This window comes from Podarcis muralis, chromosome 12, assembly GCF_964188315.1.
Source record: "Podarcis muralis chromosome 12, rPodMur119.hap1.1, whole genome shotgun sequence".
Classification (NCBI taxonomy): domain Eukaryota; kingdom Metazoa; phylum Chordata; class Lepidosauria; order Squamata; family Lacertidae; genus Podarcis; species Podarcis muralis.
In genome coordinates this window covers 45,688,656-45,712,935 of record NC_135666.1, presented here as the reverse complement: position 1 = coordinate 45,712,935, position 24,280 = coordinate 45,688,656, and the positions used below count along the sequence as shown (strand labels likewise).

Sequence of the window (24,280 nt, the reverse complement as noted above, 5' to 3'; positions counted from 1 at the left end):
CATTGCTAAAAAATATTGGTTTGGAGCCAAAGATCAAACTCTTCATTTCAATGGATCCTGACAAGAGCTATTCCCAAATAATAAGAAAGTATTTCTGACTCTACATACCACCAGGACTTTCAGAACTAAGTGATTCTGGTATGAAGACTCCAATCTATGGTTTTCTGAAATTTAACCAAAAAAATCCCAATTAACGAAACATACATAAACGTAAAGCACAATAGATGCAATTTATGTTAAGCACAATTATTATTATCATTATCATTCTATATTTTTATTGAAAATAAAAAGCAATGTGTATATAACTGTAAGTGCACAGAGTAAAATATGTGGGATGTAATCCTTGTAGCAGTCAAATACAACATTCCTTGTTTCCCTAGAGTGGACACAAGACAGGAGGATGTTGATCCAGCCTGTCAAACTTCCTGTTCCACCTGTCTGGAGCATCCTCCCCCTGCATGTGAACAGGTAGGTGGGCGTGACCCTGGCAGCCCTAACAAAAGGTCCAGTCACACAGCCATCTCTCTCTTTTGGACTCTCTTGCCATCTTTCTCCTCTCGGAGCCACTTGCTTCTCTTGAACTGCACTGCTGGGATGAAGCCACACCTTTCTACTATATGTATCTATAACTACAAGCCAAAGCCTGCCTTCAGGGATCATACTGTGAACTGAATGTAAGTAAACTATTCATTATTTAGAAGGGAGAAGCCTTTGTCTTTGTTCTTTTTAGAAGGGAACAAAAGGGGATTTACCAGGATCAGACGGATTAGATTGCTTAACTAAAGAGATTCAAACAAATCTGCAACTAGCTTCCTGTTGTGTAAAGGGAAATGAGTTCTACTATATGGCTCACTGGCGTGAGTTAGGAAGGATAATATTTAATCAATATATCCTCTCCTACTACCCACTACATTCCCACATCCAGAACCCATTTGTGATGTCGTCTCAGAACCCCAATCCACCTTTGCAGTTGAGGAGCTGTGGATCAGCAGTTTGTCGGTGGCTTGGATAGAATCGGTAAATAGCGGCCCACCCCCCAAAAGGCTTAGATTTTTAAAATCCCCCCTTGCTTGAGAAAGCAAGAAAAGCAGATTGCGCATCAGCAAATTTTGGAGATCAATGGTGGGGAAACTGGTGAGGGGACTGATCTCTCTTGGTAACTGCCAACTGTTAATGGGGCTTTGAGTCCTTGTTTTATTGTGCTGTTTTCATTATGGGTGCCCTGTATTTTAATGTTTGTGTTACTGGTTGGAAAAAGCTGAGAAGCCATTTATAGTAGATGAATTAATAAAAAATAATCATTCTCTTTCTCCCCCCGTTCAAATCCCTTTCTGGAAACATGCCTTGGTTCCATTAGGTACCAATCAGCGTAGACCCATTCAGAGTCATGGATCACAGTTATTCGTGCTCATTCATTTCGATGGGTCTACTCTGATGTCCGATACAAGTCTGTGTCCCAAGTTTTACTTTCCTGGAAAGGAGAGGCAATTTGCACAAATTGCCTCTCTGGTCCACACCTGTCTCTTCCTCACGCTGACACCTTCCCTCTTGTCAGCCTCCTATTGTAGCTTTCAAGTGTAGCAGATGCCACAAATTCTCTCCCCTCTTCTCAGTGCTGCTTACAGGGCTTCTCACTTTTCCTCCGCAGTTCCCCAAAATGGATGGCGGCTCGGACAGCTCCCTGAGCGTAGACAATGAAGGTTATGAGAGTGACTCCTTGGGGGACTCTGGAAACCTCTCGGATGTGGTACGTAGCAGACAGAGTGGCCAAAGAGAGCCTTGCAGGGTCAGGGCAGGTTGCAGAGAATTTTGGGAAGTCTCTCCCCTCTTCCCAGTGCTGCTGACAGGTCTTCTTCCTATGCCTATGAAGTTCCCCCAAAATGGATATTGGTGACTCTGAAGTTGTGTGCAGGAGGACCACAAATGGGAAGAAACCCCTTGCCCCCCAGAGAGACCCTGGCTCAGACAGCCTGCTGAACTTAGACCATGAAGTTTGCTAGAGCAACACATCGTGGGACTCAGGAGACCTCAAAGGAGGTAAGTGGCAGACAGAAGAGGAGGGAAGACCAGGTAGGGATGGCGAAGGACAGCTTTGCAGGATCAGGCCAGGTTGTAGAGGATTCTGGGAGTCTCTCCCCTCTTCCCAGCACTGCTGACAGGGCTTCTCCCTCTTCCTCTACGGTTCCCCGAAATGGATATCGGCGGAGTTCATTTCAACATTTCTACTGGCTCAACACTTTCTGGGTTTTCTTTGGGGGAATTTTTTTTGCCTCGATTGACAGCGGTTTTCCATTTCACCTCTCGACATGGAGGCGCACTTTGGCTCTACAAAACATCTGCTCAAAAAACAAGAACGAGCAGACTTGTCTCCAAATCATTTTTCTTTACATTTGAACATTTAAAGTTTCAAGACCGGGAGCTGCACACAGGCAAGACATGTCACCAGGGTGACCTGCAGCTGGTAAGTGTTGCTGGTGGAGGGTTTTAATGCCTAGGGAAGCATGGTGACTGACAGTCACCTGTCCAGATAATCAGGCACCCAGGAAAAGAAAGCTAACCTCTCCGGTTTTGATTGGAAGCAATGTAAAGGCTGTTTTCCAATTGGAGCGCTCGCAGGCCAGTGTTTCCCAGTTGTCTGTGTTTATACAGTGGTACCTCGGGTTACATATGCTTCAGGTTACATACGCTTCAGGTTACAGACTCCGCTAACCCAGAAATAGAGCTTCAGGTTAAGAACTTTGCTTCAGGATGAGAACAGAAATTGTGCTCCGGTGGCGTGGCAGCAGCAGGAGACCCCATTAGCTAAAGTGAAGCTTCAGGTTAAGAACAGTTTCAGGTTAAGTACAGACCTCCGGAACGAATTACGTACTTAACCCGAGGTACCACTGTACTACATTTTCTTTAGATTTGCCTTGAGAGAGTCTTTAAACCTCTTTTGTTGACCCCCAGCATTACGCTTTCCATTTTTAAGTTCGAAATAGATTACAGTGGAACCTCTACTTAGCACCATAATCCATTCCGGCGGCCCATCCTTTAGGAGAAAAGGGTCGCTGGTAGAAGCGCCATTGTGTGCTTGTGCAGACGGTGGCAGCCACTTCTGCACATGTGCAAACAGCAGAAGCCGCTTCTGCGTGTGAGCGAATTGCAGCAAACCCAGTATTTACTTCTGGGTTTTCCGTGGTTGCGACTTGGATCAGGCCCAAGTAGAGGCGGTCGTAAGTAGAGGTTCTACTGTAGTTGCTTTGGAAGACGATAATCTGGCATCTGCACAACACGACCAATCCAACCAAGTTGATGTTGAAGAATCATTGCTTCGGCACTGGTGATCTTTGCTTCTTCCAGTACACTGACATTAGTTCACCTGTCTTCCCGAGTGATACGTAACATTTTTCAGAGACACTGTTGATGGAATATTTCGAGGAGTTGGAGATAGCATTTATAACTGATCCATGTTTCACAAGAATACAGTAAGACTGGTAGTACAATAGCTTTGGAAACAAGCATGTTGGTTTCCCGGTCCTCAAACACTCTGCCCTTCTATCGGGAGAAAGCTGCACTCACAGAGCTCAGGCGATGCTGGATTGCTCCTGGCCATGGTCTAGCGATCAGATCTACCTCTGTTTTGCAGTCATGGAAACCCCTATTGTCAGATTGCAGCCCATGAGACTTGAACAAACAGCGTCTTCCTTGCACTTTTGCAAGCATTCAATCAGGGTGTTCTCCCGTGTTAAGCACAATTAAAACATTTTCTTCCTACAAATATAAAACAGCTGCCAGTTTGTCCTTATAAAATGTACTTTAGGAGAGGAGTGTATGGAGCCCTCAGATCACATAGCTCTGGCTTCATTCCACCCCAAAATGAGAGAAAAGGTCGAGTTTTTGTTTTCTATGTTCAGGCCACTAACCCCAACTGGAAAAAAAAACCCTTCAGTCTCCACTAATTTATACACACACTTGTATTAGGATGGTGGTGGGAATAAGTGTCACTGAACTAAACGGAGCCTACTTTTAAGTAGACAAATATATGATTTCACTGTTAATTGTTTAAAATGTGGCCCCCAGATTATTTAAGAATCTGTATTAGTTTTATGTTTCTAAAAGTGGGAGTGGGAGGGGAGGGGATTCTTGAGGGGTCAACATGACTGAACAAAAATGTTATCTATATCACACATCCGTAGGCATCTTATCTGGCACAAACATTTCTCTAAATTGTTTCTAGCGCAACCTTTTTGAAATAAGCTTCCTTCATAGTGGCAGGTATTATAGCTCACATAATAAAGAGGTTCTTTCATAACAGCCAAACGATCACCTGATCATTGAATCGATAATATCTTAGAACATGATTCAACAGAAGAGAATAAGAGAGAAACCTTACCCCATGAGGTTAAGAACTCTGCAGCGTATCTATAGATGCGGTTCAGAACTTCAATCACAACAGCATAAATTATGCTGGGCACATATAATATTAAGCTGCTTAATTCCGATTGGTTCTCTTCATGATATAAATGCGCCTGGTATTCCAATTCAAAGTAAACCATCATGACATAAAGTGAGAAGTAGAGGCAAAGGCACACAAATGGTAAGGAGACCAAATAAATTCGTAACTGTCTTTTGAAGCTAGAGTATACCGGCTCCTCTCTCCCCGTCACGGGATTAATGCCTAAAACTCCATGAAACCCTGGCCTGGGCTCCTCAAACTGTCGCTTCATCACAAGTGTCCCCCACCTGTAGGCCATGAGAGCACAACACCGCTTCCAGAGTTCAAGGATAATAGCAGACCAAACCAGGTTGAATCCTGCAAACAGCACATACTTGTCATAATCTTCCCAATCAAAGATATAGTAAGGAATCCCAATGATAGCCATTGGAACCAAAGCAAATGTGATGTACTCCAAAAAGGCAAAATAGAAAGCAATGGTTTCGCCAAAATAGCAGCGAATGTCATCTGTGGGAAAACAAAGAGAGTAAATGTAAGTATCATACACACAAAATTTGGCAGCCTTACATTAGCTGTTGGGCATTTTTAAAAAATAAAAAGGGTTACAGTGGTACCTTGGTTCTCAGACTTAATCCATTCCAGGAGTCCATTCGACTCCTGAAACCATTCCAAAACCAAGGCGCGGCTTCCAATTGGCTGCAGGAGCTTTCTGCACTCAAGCGGTAGCTGCGGAAGCCACGTCAGACATTTGGCTTCCGAAAAACGTTGGCAAACCGGAACACTTACTTCCAGGTTTGTGGCGTTCAGGAACCAATTTGTTCGGGAGCCAAGCCATTCGGGAACCAAGGTACCACTGTATTACATTCTGAAGCATCAAGTGCCTTATGTAGTGTATGGAGTACTTAATAATTTGTACCTTATTTTCCTCAAAAATAGAGCAATACCGGAGTTTAAGCTGTTGCTTTGCAAGCGCAGTGATAAGTGTAAATTAGGACCACTTCCCAAAATCATCTGGCTCACTACATGAATCAGGCACTACTAGGCAGTTTTCTCCAGGCCATTTCCAACTGCTGAAAGGAATGTATTTCCACACCTGATCCATGTGGCAAGTAAATGCACATTTATCTAGTTGTATGCAACTGCTCCCAGGTGCAGACAATTTCAGGCAGTCTCCCATTGCTCAGTAATTTTAAAAAGCACACATAAATCACATGAGCTACAATTCTAACTCCACTTTCCTAGGCATAAGCCCTGTTGAATTCAGTCAGATGTACTTTTGACTAGACTTGGTTGGGATTCCATTGTTAGTCTGTCAATGTGAAATGCCCATTTATATTAGCTCAAGCTCAGGATAAGACAAACTAAATCCCATGACAGAGCAGAGTAATAACCATACAGATCAAAGGGAAATGGTTGGTGGTTTGTTTTTTGGCTTTTTACATGGGGATGGATGCTGTTTAAAGGTTGCAGTGGGGAGAAGGGAATTAGTTGTTTAGTTTCCTAATGGATGTTTTCCTGCGGTGAAAGGTGTGGGTTACGAAGTGCAATTATCAGCATTTTCTTTGCTAGAGTCATTTGATCATGTTGTTTCAGAGTGACAGTTTGACTAAAAGCAAGAGTAGGTGGATTGGGGTAACGCAGAGCGCAAAATCTAACGTGAATAGATGAAGTGAAGAGAGCAAGTTTGAAGTGACATATAAAATACGGGTAAAATCTGAGACAGTATCACTAGTTTGCTGTTTTAGATTCAGTGACACTAAATAGACAAGTCCCTGGTCCTTTTACCTCTTCCATATGTATAAAGGTACTGAAATATTTATGTTTATAAATTATGGTAGCTACTGCAGAAAAATCAAAATGTGCAGCAGAACATGAGCTACCACCTTGAAAAACGCCTCCTTCAGGTGGCTGCATCACTCCTTTTCTGTGAGTTTTAGTGTGTGTGATTGTCTACTCTTGAACTTCCAGTGGCATCAGAAGAACAATTTCCTGCCAATTAAATGTATAGCTTCAAAAGCAGTTGAACACGTTGGTCACTCCACAAAGGGCTCAAACCCGATGGTGCTAGCACATTTTTAATACTTGTAAGTTTGAAATGGGTCAAATGGGATTGCTAATTTAAAGCACTCCATTAGTATTAATGTCTCTAGTCTTAAGCGTGTATCTTAGTGCTTTGTATATGAGCCTCTATTTTACTTTGACTTTTTCTTGTGAAATTTGCTCTTGCGTAGAATAAGGATAGGAAAAGTATTAATGTCTGTTAGTTTGGGGAGAGTTGTTCCAGCTTTTAGAAGGTTAAGCGCTGAATGCACTTTTTTGCCGATCCTCCAATAAGATTTAACAGTGTAGTTTGTGACACTCCTTGTCAACCATAATAAGCTGAGTTAGGCTGAACTTATTTTCCCACTTACCTGGGAGTAAACTCCATTGAACATGGAATAACTTAATTCCACGTAAACATGCAAAAGATTGTATTGTGTGAGAGCTGGCTGTTGGGAAAATAATACCGAGCCATCCTTCAAAAATATGGCATATTAACTCATCACCTTATGTTTCCTTCTGTTGCGTTTTGGCATGTGCTTGTCTTTGCAGCTGACAAATTCTTATGAAACAATGGTTTCCCCCAGTCAGCTTAATGTAGAAGCAGTTCTGGCTTTTGCCAGTACCGTTGGGTCCTTCTAACTGTTTGTCTGATTTTAAGCACTCCAGTTATTTGTGGAACAATGTGAAAGTTTGCACTACTGAGCTTTCTTTGTGCTCCAAGGGTAGCCACTTCAGGAAGTCCAGACATAAAAGCTTTTGGAACAGAGTAAGAATCCAGTACATTGTGACAAAGCCCTGGTGTTTTAAACCACGGTTAAAAATAAACTCTGGCTTAATGCGAACAAGGACTGTGCTGTTTCACTTGGGGAGCTCCTGCGGTGCTGCAGGGGAGGCAAGTTTGTCATGGTGTCTAAACCTGGGCTGGTGGTCTGTTTCTCTCTAAACAAAGGGAATTTTCCTCCAGGACAGATTGGCTAGTGTCCTTTGGTTTTGCTTCCTGGTCCCCTTCAACACGTGACCTAACTTACTTTTCTGTACCTTCGCAGACTATTTGTTGGTGAACTTTCTCTGTCTGTCTGTTGCTTACTCAGTTCTGGTATGCTGTGGTCTTGAATCTGTATCTCACATCAAAGATTGATGTACATAGCCTTATAAGTAATGAGGCCCCAATAAAATCGCACAGTTCATACCAGAAGAAGGCAAGGTTGTAAGGCTATCTTACCTAAAGGCTGGTAGCTAATTTTCAATTTTTTGTACCAGGTATGTCCAAGTTTCTTTAGTTCTTCTGGGTCATGAAGTGGAAAAATCTGAAGTAGAATACCATTGGATATTAGCCTTCGCACTGAAAGAAAAAAAGAAATGAGGGACAGTGTCTTAATTCTGGAATGGTTTATGTAGCACAATAAATACGCTTCATCTGATTTCTTATCCAGACCACACTAAATGATTCTCTGAATAAGATTTTTCAATCTATATTTTTTATTATAGTTTTTAGTCCTGGTATCATATTCCCATACAGAGCCAGATGGGCAGGGTATAAATAAAACAACAACAAAACAACAACAACAGTTACATAGGTTATACAATACAGTGGTACCTTGGAAGTTGAACAGAATCCATTCCAGAAGTCTGCTCAACTTCCAAAATGTTCGGAAACCAAGGCGCGGCTTCCCATTGGCTGCAGGAAGCTCCTGCAGCCAATCAGAAGCCATGGAAGCCACGTCAGACATTCGGGTTCCAAAGAACGTTCAGTTCCAGGTTTGCAGCGTTTGGGAGTCAAACGTTTGACTTGCAAGGCGTACAGGATCCAAGGTACGACTGTATAGAGTTTTTGGCAACTTTTACCAAAAAAAATGTTCCAAAAAGCCTATGCAGGCATGTAATTTGATATTAAAACCACTTAAGTATCAGACTTACTTTTTCCAAGGCAGATCCATGAGCTCAATTCTAAATTTCTATCAAATCATGTTCACAGATCTAAGCTCTAGAAACATTACATAATAATGGAATTTGATTTGGATACAATATTCCTACATGTCTGCACTTTTACAAGTGCCAAATATTATGAAATAGGCTTTTTGCCTATAGATATACATATAGAGTGATGGGAGCAAGCAGCTCCTAAGTGCCAAATAAATCAAACCTAAAACCTACCTGCTGCAGAAGGACCAGTCAAAATATGTTAAGGAAGTTAAGCTGCTAGGCATGTCTAGACTTCTTTTAGGCTGTTCCATCAAATAGGAATTAGTTCTATAAAATCAATGTAAGCAGAAGCTGTGGCAAAGTGCACACGCCAACTTGCAATATCTAACAAAAATTATGGTTTCACATCCATTTTTCCCCAATATCAGAGCTTATGCAATTAACAACTTCAATGCAAAGTTACTCACTAATTGACTTTCCCGGATAAAGCTTTGCCTGAGGATAACCTGGGATCATTTTTTCATCTTTGGCTCTCAGGTTTTCAAGTTCATGTTTGATGATGTACTGACACTCTGCCATTGTAAGGAAATCATGATTGTCCTCTAAATCAGAAAAGAGTTGATATGGTTGAACATGTGTTCTCTTATCTTGCAAAATTCCTAGAGGAAGCAATTATCTGGGAGGCACAGTATGTCACCAAAGCAAGAGGTCTCTTAAGGAAATAACGAACCAAGACATGAAAATGCAATCCTATAAATGTCAAATTAGAAGAAAAGTTCATAGAGTTCAATGAAACTTACTCTCAAAGAAGTTTGTATTACGGTGTCAAACCTCCAGCCCCCTACAATGGATAGTGACTTGTTCAGATCCATTTATTAAAAAACACTGGAATCTACTTTTTTAAAAAGTTGCTTAATAGTCAAATTTTAAAATTCAACAGGTTTTATAGTAATGACATGAAAATTAAGCTAACCAATTTCCACATAATGTAGAAAAGCATGATCACATTTCAACTCAGAAATGCATATATTTTCATGACTGAGAGGTGAAAGTTCAATGTTCAGTTTAAATGGTTTTTATGCCCTAAAAAGCAAAAACATGCAATTATGTCAGAAACAATTCTAAAAACAGTTTGATTTACCTGCAAAATCTTTGAAGGTTTTTCTAGCGGTATATGTAAAGGCTCTCATTGTGTTATCATTACATTCTTTCACCAACCCCACTGTTTCAGCTCCCAGAAGCAGCCTCAGGTGAGATGCTCCAACAAGATAAATATTCTGGTTCCCTTCTATTTTCTTCCCATCTGCCATCAAGGGTTTCACCAAAAGCTGGGCTCCTTCAAAATAAGGCAAGAAATTAAATAGAATGTAATTTTAATATAAGATATTTTAAATACCTAATGAATTGGACTCATGCATTGCTCAGGCCGAGTTTAAGAGGAACAGCATCTAAAGGGTTATATAAAAATGATTCCTTATCTATAGAAAAAGTTTGGGTTATCAAGATAATAAAACAGAACATTCAGTAGTAAGGACATACTTAAATATCCAACCATCAAATCATTAAGATTTGAAAATACTTAAGTTTGGCTGGATTGTGGCCAGAGTTAGATAGATTTAAAAGGCAAGTGGAGCACAAGCCTCTACTTGTGAGCAACAACTAAGGAACAAGTACACACCTTGCATTTAAGAATCTCAATGCTGCTTATGGTTTGTGTGTGTTTTAAGAAAAGCCACTTAAGTGCAAAGAGGTGGAGGGAACATTCTTTCATATGTGGTGGACTTGTAAAAGGGTAAAAGAGTATTGGGAAATGATCCATAATGCAATCCCCTCCAGAACAGGTTGAACACCACTCAAGCAGCTGAATGAGTCATCCATTAAAAATACCTCTATCTTTTCTAATCTAAGGGCAGCAACACGGAACAGCTAATCCATTTCTTGCTGTTCTGGATTTAGGTTCCATGTGATTAGGAAGTATGCTGGCACATTTTATGAGTTACTAGAACTCCATTGAATTGTATTAATTGCTTTGCTGAAACCGTTGCTGTTGTTTGCTTTATTTATATGCTGTGTTTGGTACGATAGTTGCAGCATTTGTTGTTGCTTTAATGCTTTTGTGAGCTGCTTTCAGCTCAACGTTTGTTGTTGGGAAAGCAAAAGACAAATCTTAAATCAAATCAAAACCTCCAGGCTGTCACTATTTTTCAGGAGGGAGACCAGAATTTAAAGTGGATTTAAAGTGCTCTATTTCCCATGTGCAACAAATCCACTGAAAAACAGCAGATGAATGCTCAATAAAGACTGTATACAATCTAACCCCTCCATAACTTTTGTACAAGCAAATCCTAATGAATTCTCAATAAATAGACCCTCTTGAGCTGCAGGGTTTATTGGCCCTCATCCAATATATTAGAACGGCCAAGCACTACTCTTGGGAGGAGACTCTTGAGAGTCCCATGGACTGCAAGAAGAACAAACCTCTCCATTCTTAAGGAAATCAGTACTGAGTGCTCACTGGAAGGACAGATCGTGAAGCTGAGGCTCCAATACTGTGGCCACCTCATGAGAAGAGAACACTCCCTGGAAAAGAACCTGATGTTGGGAAAGATGGAGGGCACAAGGAGAAGGGGACGACAGAGGATGAGATGGTTAGACAGTGTCCTCGAAGCTACCAGCATGAGTCTGACCGAACTGCGGGAGGCAGTGGAAGACAGAAGTGCCTGGCGTGCTCTGGTCCATAGGGTCATGAAGAGTCGGACACAACTAAATGACTAAACAACAACAACACCTCTCCTGGATTTGATAAAAAGGAGAGACAGAGCGGAGTGTCAACTGCAGATTGGCAACATCTTAGTTGAAATATTTAGGTGTCCTTGCCCAGTGCTTTCATGTAGATGACAAATAGCACTGGCGAATAAAACCCTCAACAGCGTCCAAATTGGCCATCCTAACGTACTTCCAAAATCCAACTCAGGCAGCCTATCCAGAAGGATGCTACAGTCAATGAGATAAAAAGCAGCTGAAGAGAATGAACAGTGTCTTTATTTTGGCAGTCTCAGTTGTAAAATCAAAAACCCAACTGAAATGGACCTAGACAAACCATTTCATCTAAGAGCATCTGGAGTTGACTTAGCACATAAGACTTGTAGCTTTGTAAATGAATGCTTACATGAAAACAACCTTTAGAAACAGATGATTTCGTGTAAATGTGGGTGGCAGCCTTGCTAATTAGGCTCGCACATATTAAAGGAGACTTAAAGAAAATGTTCACCACACAATTTCAGCGAAAAAGGAGAGTTTATTTGTCAATCAGTTGAATATGAAGTATCAAGATAATATTCAACCATGCAACTTTCATCTATATAAATAAAATCTCAGAATAAGATCCTTTTTTATTAAGAAATATTTAAACAAACTATATATAATACATTATCTATTTTTGCTCATTTAAAATGTATTTGTATAATTGTATTTTCATACTTTAAGAAACAGAGATTTCCGTAAAAGTAAAGAGTACCAACCTCCATTTTTCTTCTTTTCTATTATCTTTTGTGTCAGCCATTCTTTCGTTTCATCTTTGGTGTCTTTTGCAAGCTCAACCACCACAAGTGGTTTGAAATTCGCCTCAAATGTGTCATACGCTGACCAGCTTATCTTCATCTTTTGGATAACTGGCTTACCAAATGAAGGAAAAAAGAATAAAATAGTTGAGTGCTGCAGAAGAAATGAACATTCAAGGGTATACAATTTACTGTAAATCAACAACTGGGTAGAACTATCACCTACTTTTCTTTTGCTTCCCCCTCCCCCCTCCCCCCCCAGTTTTTTTGCTTTGGTAAAAGCAACATTTCACCTTCAGCCTTGAAGAAAGGATATTCCAGTATTTCTACATAGCTTGTTAGACTACAATTATAGACACGTGGTTGACAAAGTTCAGCTGTAAAGACTGTATTAGAAAAACCCAAATATATATAATTTTCTATCAAATATGGCAAGCCGTCTGATCAAATCAAATGAAAATGTTGAATTGAAAAGTTACAGTTTAAGTTATTTAATAGTGCATTTTGCTCCCTAGATTTCATTTAGTAAAATTAAAAAGTATAGCTTCCTAAATGTACTACGAAATATTAACTGTGTCTACTCTGAAGTAAGTCCCATTGAATTGTAGTTGTAGTCATGGAACACAATCCCATATTAATGGCAAATTAATTTGTTTGTAAACCCCCCTATTTTCAATATGGGTTTATGCCCAGGGGTTGCAATCTAAAGCAGCATAGCAAAGGATTGCACTGCTACAAAGTTAACACATTTACCCAATTCCGAAAATAGATAGGAATATCCTTTGTACACTGCAAATCTTTAATGTTTCTCAATTCAAACTTTGGCCAAGATAACTGTGCTGCTGTTAGCATTTTACATCATCAGCATTAATGGCTAGGCCATAAGTGAATCTTTTGTTATCCTCTCTCCCTTGGTTAAGCATAACAGAGATAGACTCTGTCTAAATCAAATTAATATACAGTGGTACCTCGGGTTAAGAACTTAATTCGTTCTGGAGGTCCGTTCTTAACCTGAAGCACCACTTTAGCTAATGGGGCCTCCCACTGCCGCCGGAGCACAATTTCTGTTCTCATCCTGAAGCAAAGTTCTTAACCCGAGGTACTATTTCTGGGTTAGCGGAGTCTGTAATCTGAAGCGTCTGTAACCTGAAGTGTCTATAACCTGAGGTACCACTGTACTATTAGGTAACATTTCGAAATACCTTTTTTTCTTTTGCTTATATAGATATGCAATATATATTTATGGTAACAACATTATTTAAATTTGATTGTAAGAGCTTGTATTAGCAACACTATAACAATGGGTGGAGACTCTCTAGCCAGCTTCCCTCAGGATATATTAATACTACTGTATGATCAGAAATCATATGATCGTAAAACTAGGGAACGCTTCTCAAATTATTTAGGAACAATCTGTTGATAATTCCAGTTACCAAATTAGGATACTGTGTGATTTATACTCATGTCAAACAAGATTGAGCCACTCCTTGATGCTTCAAATGACGTAGTTAGATTTGCAAATAATACAAGTCTAGTGTCTTGACAAGTTACCATTTTCCTCTTAAGTGAGCGTTCATTTGCATGGGAAAGTTCAGATAAGCAACGAAGGAGGTGGCGTCACCACCTAAGTGCTATGTTGACTGCAGTTTATATGTTTGGACACATTAGAGTCAAGTACAGAGTTGCAATTAGAGAACAAGGATTCCAGGAAGATTTAAGTTCTATCTATAACTTTTATATAAAGAAACATTCAAAACCGAGCTGGAACAAGTGTTTTCTTGATGCAACGCATCACTAAGGGTTCAGAAAACACTGTTTTAATCATGATTTAAGGCTGTGCCAAGTTAAGAGAGGCTGATTGTCATCTTCAAAGAAAGGCAGCTGATTTTGGGCGCCGTGAAAGCAGATTATTTAATGTACTATTGTTATCCTTTAATCCTAGGAAGAATTTGTTCGTTTGTTTTCATAAAATTTTACACTGCTTGTTTGCAAAAAACAAACACAAAACAAAACAAAACCACCTCAAAGTGGTTTATAAAAAGATTAAAGAAAAAATTACTATACTTTAAAACATACAAAAGTTAAAATACTAAAACAGATTAAAATTACCTCAACTTCCTAAGCTTCTGGGTCGAAACAATAATGTTTTTGGCGGGCACCCCAAAAAAGTACAGTTAAGTGAGCTTTTCTGCCTCAGGCGTCAAAATACCTTGCAGGCCTTGAGTATTATGCGCCATAAGGGGAGCTAGGAAGCAGTCAGCTGCTCCAAATCAGGCAGAAAAATGTACTGAGCCACACCTCACCCTTCCCCTTACATAGAAAAAAATCTCCCTATTTGATCTGAGTTGCAGAAGCTGTTGCATGATCTTACTATCATATATGGATAAATTGGTCCCTGAAATGGGAACAGATAATTAGCCAGTGTATACTTCCCAGTGTGTACACTGCCGGGGCAGAAAAATGCATGTGTATACAGCTGTCAGTCTCCACCAAGGAGGCACGGCAAACTGAATTATGTACCTCTCAGATATACATGTGGTTGAAAGCAGTTTATCCAGGGCATTCATATGATGCATTTACAGTCATACCTCGGGATAAATACGCTCCAGGTTGAGTGCTTTCAGGTTGTGCTCCGCAGCAACTCGGAAGTAACAGAGCGCATTACTTCCGGGTTTCGCCGCTTGCGCACGCGCAGACGGTCAAAATGACGTCACACGCATGCGCGGAAGCGGCGAAGCGCAACACGCGCACACAGACGAGTTGTTGCGTCTTACGTTCTTTTCAGGATGCGAACGGGGCTCCGGAACGGATCCCATTCGCATCCCAAGGTACCACTGTAGATGTATACCTCAAGGTGCCATTGAGACAAAAGGCGCTTCCAGATGTACACTTATTCCAGATGTATGCTTATTGTAGAATCAGCATGCAATTATTATTTTGCAGCATCTACATAACATTAAAGGTAAAGGGACCCCTGACCATTAGGTCCAGTCGTGACCGACTCTGGGGTTGCAGCGCTCATCTCACTTTATTGGCCAAGGGAGCCGGCGTACAGCTTCCAGGTCATGTGGCCACCATGACTATGCCACTTCTGGCGAACCAGAGCAGCGCATGGAAATGCCGTTTGCCTTCCCGCCGGAGCGGTACCTATTTATCTACTTGCACTTTGACGTGCTTTCGAACTGCTAGATTGGCAGGAGCAGGGACCGAGCAACAGGAGCTCACCCCGTCACAGGGATTCGAACCGCCGACCTTCTTATCGGCAAATCCTAGGCTCTGTGGTTTAACCCATAGCGCCACCCGCGTCCCTCCTACATAACATTACTGCCATCAAAATGCTAGTCTCCCCCCTGCCCCAATTCAATCGGGATCTACCCTTTCTGGAGGAAATCCAGTAAGTTTTCATATGTGTGCGCCAATTTTCCATTTGCATCATCTCAACGACTCATTTACAAGTGGCGGAGCACGCTCTTCGTGACAATGGCCCCCCGCCACGGCCTTTTCAAGTCTATAAAATAATTTTTTGGCCAATACTGTAGAGATAATTCTACGTGGCTTCAAAAGTCATGATCTCTCTCTCCTCCTCCCACTACTTTGCTTCATAATCAGTTTGACGGGAAGTTTTCATAGTCCCCAAATCTTCCTCGGGATCTGGCTTGGCCATTAAAAAAAAACTGTGGTGTGTATATGTGATTTTTCATTAGAAAAGGTGCAGTGCCAAGTCTCTCCCTCTGCAGTTAGTTGACTTCTCTCTGGAAATAAGCTGATTCATTTGACAGGACTGCCCTGAAATTCCCCCTCGCTCCGCTACAAAAACCATGGCTGGGTGGGTGAGAGAGAGAGAGCATCAAGTAAATAAATAAAAATACTTAACTAAAAGTAGGGATTTTGACAAGGGTGTGGTTTTTTTCCTGAGCGCGTGGGGATGCCAGTTTACTTTCGATTAAAGAAAGCCCTGCCTGGAGAAGGATTTGGGGTGACGCCCCGAGAACCGGAACGTCGGGAAACGGGCGAACTTCTCAAGGCGCTAGTCCCTGTGGAGGAAGCGCCCGTTAGGGATTTAGCTGGGAAACGGGGGGAAATAAAACACCTCCACCCAAGAGCAGCCGCTCTTTTCACGGGGTCGGAAAGGGAGTCGCTCCGGGGAGCCTCTCAGACGCGGCTACCCGGCTTGCCATCCCCTCATGGCTCTCGGGGAGAGCAGGCGAGAGGCGAGGCCGGGTGGGGCTGGGCGGCGCCAAATACGGGTGTGCGCTCGTGTAAACGGGGCGAAAAGGAGAGGGAGACCCCCCTCATCTTCCTGACACAAATTTTATTTAATTTTATTTCCCCTCCTCTTAAATGTTTATTCTAACCCTCCACATAACTCCCCGGCCGCGGGTTTCTCTCCCCGCCGCCGCCCTTTTAACGGCTTGGGGGTCGTAGACCCCTCCCGCCTCTCTTTCCCCTCGCTCTGAGGGGAACTGAAAGGGAAAAGGGGCTCCCGGCCCCTTTAGCCCGGCCCCGGCCGCCCTCACACATTCACTCACCCGCGGCCTCTTCTCTCCGCGAAGGAGGAGACAGGCGGGGACAGCCGCCAACGGGAGGAGCCGATCGGGCCACGAGGACGGGGCGGCGTGTCACTGGGCCCGCCCCCAACTCCGGGTCTAGTTGCGAGAGCGCAGAGTTCCTCCGAAGGGGTTCTTCCGCCGTTGGTCCCTTCGGACTTTTTTATTTATTTCTTCTTCTTTTTAATTATTTATTTGGTTTTCCAATTTACAGTTTTACAATCACATATACAACATAAAGACAAGATTCCGTAGAATCTCCTGGACTTGCCTCCTCCACTTTGTGGATCTTCTTATTAATCATTTCCTCCTGCATCTTTTATAATAATCCAAATCTTTTACATCTCCATTATGTCCAAAATTCGCCATTAAGCTACAAGTGCTATTCCAATCCAATGCTTTTCAATGTGTATTATTTTGTTTTATGTACTGTGGCTTGCCATTGTTTTATTGGTTATAGTTTAGATATTATTTATTGTAACTGGTGAGTGGATTTCAGTTTAACTTTTGTATGCTGATATTATTTTATACTTTTTTGTTACTTTTTTGATGTAGGTTGCCTATTTTAAAGTTATGTTTTATTATCACATTTTTTATTACATTAGATTGTTATAAGATGTACATTTTTTGTTTCTTCAGCTTGTAAACCGCCTTGAGTATTGTAAGATATAAATACAGTATACAAATTAAAAATGATGATGACGATAACAATTTTAACTGTTTACAATGGTTTTTTAAAATAAATTGTAAAATTTCCCCATTTTTTATTTAAAATTTTCCGATTCTTTTGATTTCTGTTGTTTTTTCTTTCTTCTTGTCTTCCTTGTGGGTTTTTGCAGGGAAGGCGTCTTGGATCTTGGGACTGGGAGCGAGGGGTGGGGATCAGGGATGAATAAAATATAGGGCGGCAGGCCCCACCCACATAATTAATCACATGACACAAAACACACTTCTTCTTTTTTGAACGCCCATCAACCTTTGGGGCAGGGGCTCAAATACTTTATTGGGGGGAGAGCAAAGAGAACTCAGCCCCTAGGAGTTGACTCCTATGGTGGGGACACACACAGGCCTTATTGTTGCAGAATTCAAAAGTTCTGAGTTCACGCAGTTTTGGAGCCCTTTCTAAAAGTAGTATGGGAGGAAAAATATTTTCAGTGATCCCCAAGGCGGGCAGCACCTGGCACCCCTCTAGGTGGGGGTCTACCTGGGGGAGTGTTCATAGGTAGGGGGCACTGCAGGTGTAAATGACTATAGGGCTTTGGGAAGCTGGTTATCGCTGGATCAAATCCCATCGCTTTGGTTGACTCAGCAGTCTTGAGTGGATTTTGAATAAATTTGTAAAGAATGGTTCCTATGTACTTTGAATTTTATGTGGGTTAAACCACAGAGCCTAGGACTTGCCGATCAGAAGGTCGGCGGTTCAATGGGGTGAGCTCCCATTGCTCGGTTCCTGCTCCTGCCAACCTAGCAGTTCGAAAGCACGTCAAAGTGCAACTAGATTAATAGGTACCGCTCCGGCGGGAAGGTAAACAGCGTTTCCGTGCGCTGCTCTGGTTTGCCAGAAGCGGCTTAGTCATGCTGGCCACATGACCCGGAAGCTGTACGCCGGCTCCCTCGGCCAATAAAGCGAGATGAGCGCCGCAACCCCAGAGTCGGTCACGACTGGACCTAATGGTCAGGGGTCCCTTTACCTTTACCTTCCTCATTAAGTTGTGCAAGCTGCTGTGCTGAATAACGCTTTTGGGCCGGCCCACCTATGAGGCATGATGAGGTGACCGCTTCAGGCAGTTAAGATCCATAGCGCAACAGATCCAATTGCCTGCAGCAACAGTAGCAACAGATCTCAGTGGCTGCCATTTCCTTTTTTTTTCCTTTTCTTTTTTCTTTTTTGCAAAATTGTTAAGCTTATTTTGAAATTTTTACCTTTTTTAGGATCTTGGCCAGGAGTTGTATTTTCACTTCATATCCCAAATAAACGAAATCCTATCATTTATTACATAGTCCACCCAGGCCTTCGGAATGATATAATTAGGAATGATATTAATAATAATAATAACACATACATACATACATACATACATACTCTGCCCATCTGGCTGGGTTTCCCCAGCCACTCTGGGCGGCTCCCAACAGAATATTAATAATGATAATAATATTAATGATAAAGCGATAAAACATTAAAAACTTCCCTAAACATGAGCCCTTAGTCATAAGCCAAAAAATTGTGTGGTCTAATCAGCTAGCTATTGTCAATTAAATACAATAACAACACCATGATATTCTAAATAGAATAGGCTGTAGCCAATATTAGTCCTAAGAATAGACTAATTGAAATCGATAGGCTCAGAATACACCCATTGAAATTGATGGACATGCGTAATTAGGTACAGTACTTTAATTTCGGTGGCGCTGTGGGTAAAAGCCTCAGTGCCTAGGGCTTGCCGATCGAAAGGTCGGCGGTTCGAATCCCCGCGGCGGGGTGCGCTCCCGTTGCTCGGTCCCAGCGCCTGCCAACCTAGCAGTTCGAAAGCACTCCCGGGTGCAAGTAGATAAATAGGGACTGCTTACTGGCGGGAAGGTAAACGGCGTTTCCGTGTGCTGCGCTGGCTCGCCAGATGCAGCTTTGTCATGCTGGCCACGTGACCCGGAAGTGTCTCCAGACAGCGCTGGCCCCTGGCCTCTTGAGTGAGATGGGCGCACAACCCCAGAGTCGGACACGACTGGCCCATACGGGCAGGGGTACCTTTACCTTTACTCTGATAAGATACAATGGGAAATAGGTGCCCATGGAAATCTCTGAGATGGACCTTCCTAATTAATGTGTTGAGGGTGCCACATTATGAAACATCTTTCTCTAATAAATGCAAAATGGCCGAGAGTTTGATTTATGCTTTTAAAATGATGTAAACGAGATGAGACACTATTTGTTGTTGCCTCCTTAGGGGATGGTTGTGTTGCAATTCCCTGGATAGCACTAGCTGCCTGTGGGGTAATAAAAAAGGACGAAGGCGTGTGCACAGTTCAGGTCGATAAATATTGCCCACAAGAATATTCTTGCTGGGTTGGGCCTTTTTCACAATGGAGATCCTCAGAATTTAACATAGCTGAGTATTGGCTAATGGGTTGTAAAGTACTCTCTCTGCCACCCTTGCAGATGATGTGGGGTGTTGCACAACTGCATTTTGGATGGAAGGAACTAGGCAATAGTTCCGTATCACAATAACATGTTGCTAAAGACCAACATTTATACTCAACACTGACAGAGGGAGAGGCAGTCCTTGAGATATTGCAATCCTGAGCAGTTAAGGCTTTATACAGGAGGTTTCCCTCTCTGTGTCAAATAACTGGGGTCAAATAAGTGTTGTTTACTTTCTATAATACAGTGGTGCCTCGCAAGACGAAATTAATTCGTTCCGCGAGTTTTGTCGTCTTGCAATTTTTTTTGTCTTGCGAAGCACGGTGTCGGAAAAGTTTTGGAAAAGCTTCAAAAATCACCAAAGTCTTCAAAAACCTCAAAAAAGGCTACCACACCGCGTGCTATGAGTTGCTCCTCGAAGTCAAGTCGCAACTGTATTAACGGTGTTAAGAAAAAGGAAACAAACTTGCAAGACATTTCCGTCTTGCGAAGCAAGCCCATAGGGAAAATCGTCTTGCGAAGCAGCTCAAAAAACAAAAAACCCTTTCGTCTTGCGAGTTTTCCGTCTTGCGAGGTACCACTGTACATGGAAGACGGATCTCCCTCAGGACGTTCAGGACTTGGAGGTTTCTAAGAAGAGGTTGGATGGACATCTGTCATGAATGCTTTAGAGTTTCTTACATTGCAAGGGGTTTCAAGATAGATGACTCTTGGGTTGCCTTCCAGCTCCATTATTCTGTTTTTCTCTTTCTGTTCCTATCATTTTATGTAATTGTATTTTGGATAAATTATAAAAATGGTAAAGAAAACATGTTCTATTTGCAAACAAAACATTTAAATAGCTGCCTATCTACTGGTAGGATGGAGTGGGGATGGGCGTAGAACCTCAGATTTGTATTGATTTTTACTTATTTGGGGGACAGCTGCCCCCCTGCACCCCCTTGTCTACGCTCAAGGGGGGGGGGGTCACAGGAAGGAAACAAGGTCGGAAGGAGGCTGTGGTCGAAAAAAGGTTGGGAAACCCTGGGTTAGAGCATTGTGCTGATAATGTCAAGGTTGCAGTCTTGATCCCTGTATAGGAGAATTGCATATTCCTGCACTGCAGGGAGTTGGACTAGAATGATTCCCAGGGTTCCTTCCAACTCTACAATTCTATGGTTCTATTTTCGCTGTTGTTGCTGCCAGCAACATGAATGGTGGTTCATGGTGGACAGAAGCTGTGGAAGCTGAGACTTGATGACCTGGTTCTGCACTAAGAGACAGCCAAGTGTCACGGTCCAGTTTGTGGGCAGTCAGAGTCCTGGCTGAGGACGTCAGGACCAGGGGCAAGATGGCAGGGTGGGAGCAAGAACGAGAGTCAGGAAGCAGGGAGTCACAAAGTCAAGGGTCCGAGGATCAGGAAGCAAGAAGCCAAACGCAGCAAGGCGAGAAATGAGTTGCTATGGCAAAGAGCAGAAGGGAAATGCTGACCTTATATCCCTTAACTTCTGACACCAGGTGCAGTGAGTTACCAAGCGGCCTCACCTGTGCGGCCGCGCCTTGCCTCTCCAGAACAAACTTAGGAAGGCCCCAGTCCTGCAAAGCCCTACTGGTCACAGGGCCTGGCTCCTGCATGCACTCCTGACACCAAGATGGTCTCTGGCCTCTTCAGCAGCCTCAGCTTTTGTAGCTGGAGTCAGCCAGGGTCCCGCCCTCCCAGGCTAGGTAGAATAAGGCCTGCAGGCAGGTCTTCCAGGATCCAGTTTCCTGGATTATTTTTAGGAAGGCATATGCTTCAGATGTATGGTGTGTATGCAAAGACTGGAAAGCCCACATTTTATATGGAGAAAGATTTGAAGGAATGGAAACAATATCACGCATATGTTCAGGGTGAGAGTTCCAGACAGTAATAGAAAATTGTGGGCAAGAGACCTTTGGGTAGCTGAAAATGGTTTTGATGGAGGAGCGAAGGTCATAGGCAGATTGATATACAGTATTAAGAAATCAAGGAAGACAGGCAAGGCTCTTGAGCACTTTAAAAGCAATCACAATTAATTTGTGATGGGTGTGGAGAGCCAGTATAGGATAAAGGTGCATTGCCTAAACTTCTTCCTTTATTATCTTTCTTTCTTTCTAACCTGTTCTCTTGCTCCTAAGGGATTCACAGTCCCAATCTAATTTCTTTACCCCATAAAAAACAAAGGTAGTTCATAAGAAAGAAAAAACAACCCTCCAAAATGCACAGTTGGGCAACGCCTTTATAGACCTTATGGCTGCAACATCAGCTTAACTTTTGTATCACTATGCTGTTCCGAAAGTAATTACAAAGGTTATTCAGAACATAAGAATAGTACTCCGGATCAGACCAATGGCCTAGAAGCCTGTTTTCATAGCGGCTATCAACTAGATGCCTAGTTGGGAAACTAGCAAGCAGAACATGAGCACAAGAGCACCCTTCCCTCCTGTGGCTTCCAGAATCTGGTACTTGAAAGCATTGCTGTGGAGGTACAGCATAGGCATCATGGCTATTAGCCATCAATAGCCCTCTCTTCCATCCCTTTAAAGTCATCCAATGCAGAATCCAATCTGCAAAACTTTTCTCAGCCAGAAGCAGCTTTGAGGAAACAGGAGGCCTGCTGAAAAGACCACCTGGTCCAGCATAATAAATACCGGTAATAATAAATTTTATTTATATCCCGTCCTCCCCAGCCGAAGCTGGGCTCAGGGCGGCTAACAACAATAAAACAGTACAACAGTACAACACAACACTCTAAAATCATTCATTATAAAATTAATTCAAATCAAACCTCTGGCAACGATTGGGCCAGAGCTCCGTGAAGATTGCCGAAGGAGGGAGTCAGGCTGTGCCCTGGCCAAAGGCCGGGTGGAACAGCTCTGTCTTGCAGGCCCTGCGGAAAGATGTCAAGTCCCGCAGGGCCCTAGTCTCTTGTGACAGAGTGTTCCACCGCATCTTGTTCTCAGTGGCCAAACAGGTGCTTATGAGGAACCCCCAAGAACATAAACACCATGCTTTATATAACCTGTTTACAGTATTTATTCCCCTGCCTTCCTCCATGTGCAGAGAAACATGCATGCTTCCCTCCTTTAAAACAAGCTGGCAACCCCATCAAGCAGGGAAATAGTGGGGCAGGATTAAGATCACCAAATGAACTTCCTCAGCCAGTAAAGCAGGAGACTTTTAATTTCAAGGCAGAGCTTTCCAAGCTGTGTGTCGTGACACATCAGTGTCAGCTGCAGTGTGTACATATGTCACGCGATGTGTCCTCCCGGGCAGAAAGGGGTTCGCTTAACCTCCGGTTTGCTAGTAAAACTGAATGACTGCACTGTGAAATGACGCAGATCTAAAAAGCGTGTCACCAACATGAAAAAGTTTGGAACGTTCTGCCTTAGGGGTCAAGGGTTGGAGCTAAATGTTGGGCAAAAAGGTTCGCACATTGTAGGGGGTTGGACTAGATGGTAAAGGTAAAAAGATGACCCTTCCAACTCCACAATTCTATTTTTTTCTCCACACAAAACAAAAACAAACAAAAACACTTAGGGCATCTCAACCTCTGCCCAGTTGTTTAGTAGCGCAGTGTCCACAAAGGAGACAGCGACCCCAGCGGTGAAAGAGCAATCCTGAGTAAGTTGCGTGGAAGTCAGTCCCACGGTCAGCTTCCACACTGGGAGCACAGAGAACAAATGCCTGAAGCAGAGCTGGATTTAGGTTTGATGAGGCCCTAAGCTACTGAAGGTAATGGGGCCCTTTATATGCCCAGCTGTCCTTTGTCAACAACAAATTGTCACTGTTTTTTGTGTTGAATATACAGTCATACTTCGGGTTGAAGTTGCTTCAGGTTGAGCATTTTCAGGTTGCGCTCCATGGCAACCCAGAAGTAACGGAACGCGTTACTTCCGGGTTTCACCGCTCACGCATGTGCAGACGGTCAAATCACGTCACACGCATGCGCAGAAGCGGTGAATCGCGACCTGCGCACACACAGACATGGATTGCGTTTGCTTCAGGATGTGAACGGGGCTCCAGAACAGATCCCGTTCATATCCAGAGGTACCACTGTATGTTATGCGGTAATTTATGGACCTAATAGATATCTAAAGCCATTTGCACCTAACAAAATATGTATTTTATCAAAGTAATTGTTGGACTGAAATACAATTAAGAAGTCTATTAATAATGAAATAATTAACTTAAAATGATTCTTTATTAATAACAATTATTTTGTTTGTTTTTTTATCTAATATTTTGCAAATGTACATACAGATTTTTTCCCCTTGGGGCCCCCCAAGAGAGTGGGGCCCTAAGCTATTACTTGTTTAGCTTATACATTAATCCTGACCCCCGAAAAACAAATTCAGAGCAAACTCCAAACTTTACATAGCGGGGCAAAGGCAGCCGTCGGCTGCCGGAGCGACCGCGGGCGGCAGCGCAACACCGGCTCCAGAACGGGTGGCGCTTGCCAAGGGCCGCCTTTCCACGCCCCCCACCCCCGCGGAGACCCCCACCAGGTTGTGTAACCGGGAGCAAGCGGCCCCCATCCAGCAACCGCGAAAGGCAACAGCCCCGAACTCTCCGCCCAGAGAGAGAGTGCGCAGGCGCGAAGGGAGCGTCCTCCCCCTCCCACCCCGCCGCTCC

The 24,280-nt window shown here is 42.8% G+C and overlaps 1 protein-coding gene and 1 long non-coding RNA gene across 3 annotated transcripts in view; one reads left to right on the top strand and one right to left on the bottom strand.

Annotated features, from left to right (window-relative positions):
- The window catches only part of ANO10 (anoctamin 10), a 91,703-nt gene extending 75,108 nt beyond the window's left edge, over positions 1 to 16,595 (bottom strand). Inside the window, exons 1-7 of one of the 2 annotated variants that reach the window (XM_028749716.2) lie at positions 16,494 to 16,595; positions 11,926 to 12,079; positions 9,546 to 9,740; positions 8,872 to 9,006; positions 7,704 to 7,823; positions 4,376 to 4,945; positions 109 to 164 (exon numbers count right to left, since the gene is read on the bottom strand). In XM_028749716.2, coding sequence (XP_028605549.2) covers positions 109 to 164; positions 4,376 to 4,945; positions 7,704 to 7,823; positions 8,872 to 9,006; positions 9,546 to 9,740; positions 11,926 to 12,064 — 1,215 coding nt within the window. In that variant the 5' untranslated portion in view covers positions 12,065 to 12,079; positions 16,494 to 16,595. The remainder of the gene's footprint in view (positions 1 to 108; positions 165 to 4,375; positions 4,946 to 7,703; positions 7,824 to 8,871; positions 9,007 to 9,545; positions 9,741 to 11,925; positions 12,080 to 16,493) is intronic. The other variant, XM_028749715.2, reaches the window with a different exon arrangement.
- On the top strand, positions 1,344 to 4,557 carry LOC114607025 (uncharacterized). The gene is made up of 2 exons (XR_013390248.1): positions 1,344 to 1,747; positions 1,871 to 4,557. It is a non-coding gene; the product is annotated as an uncharacterized LOC114607025 (long non-coding RNA).
- Positions 16,596 to 24,280: the final 7,685 nt, after the last annotated feature.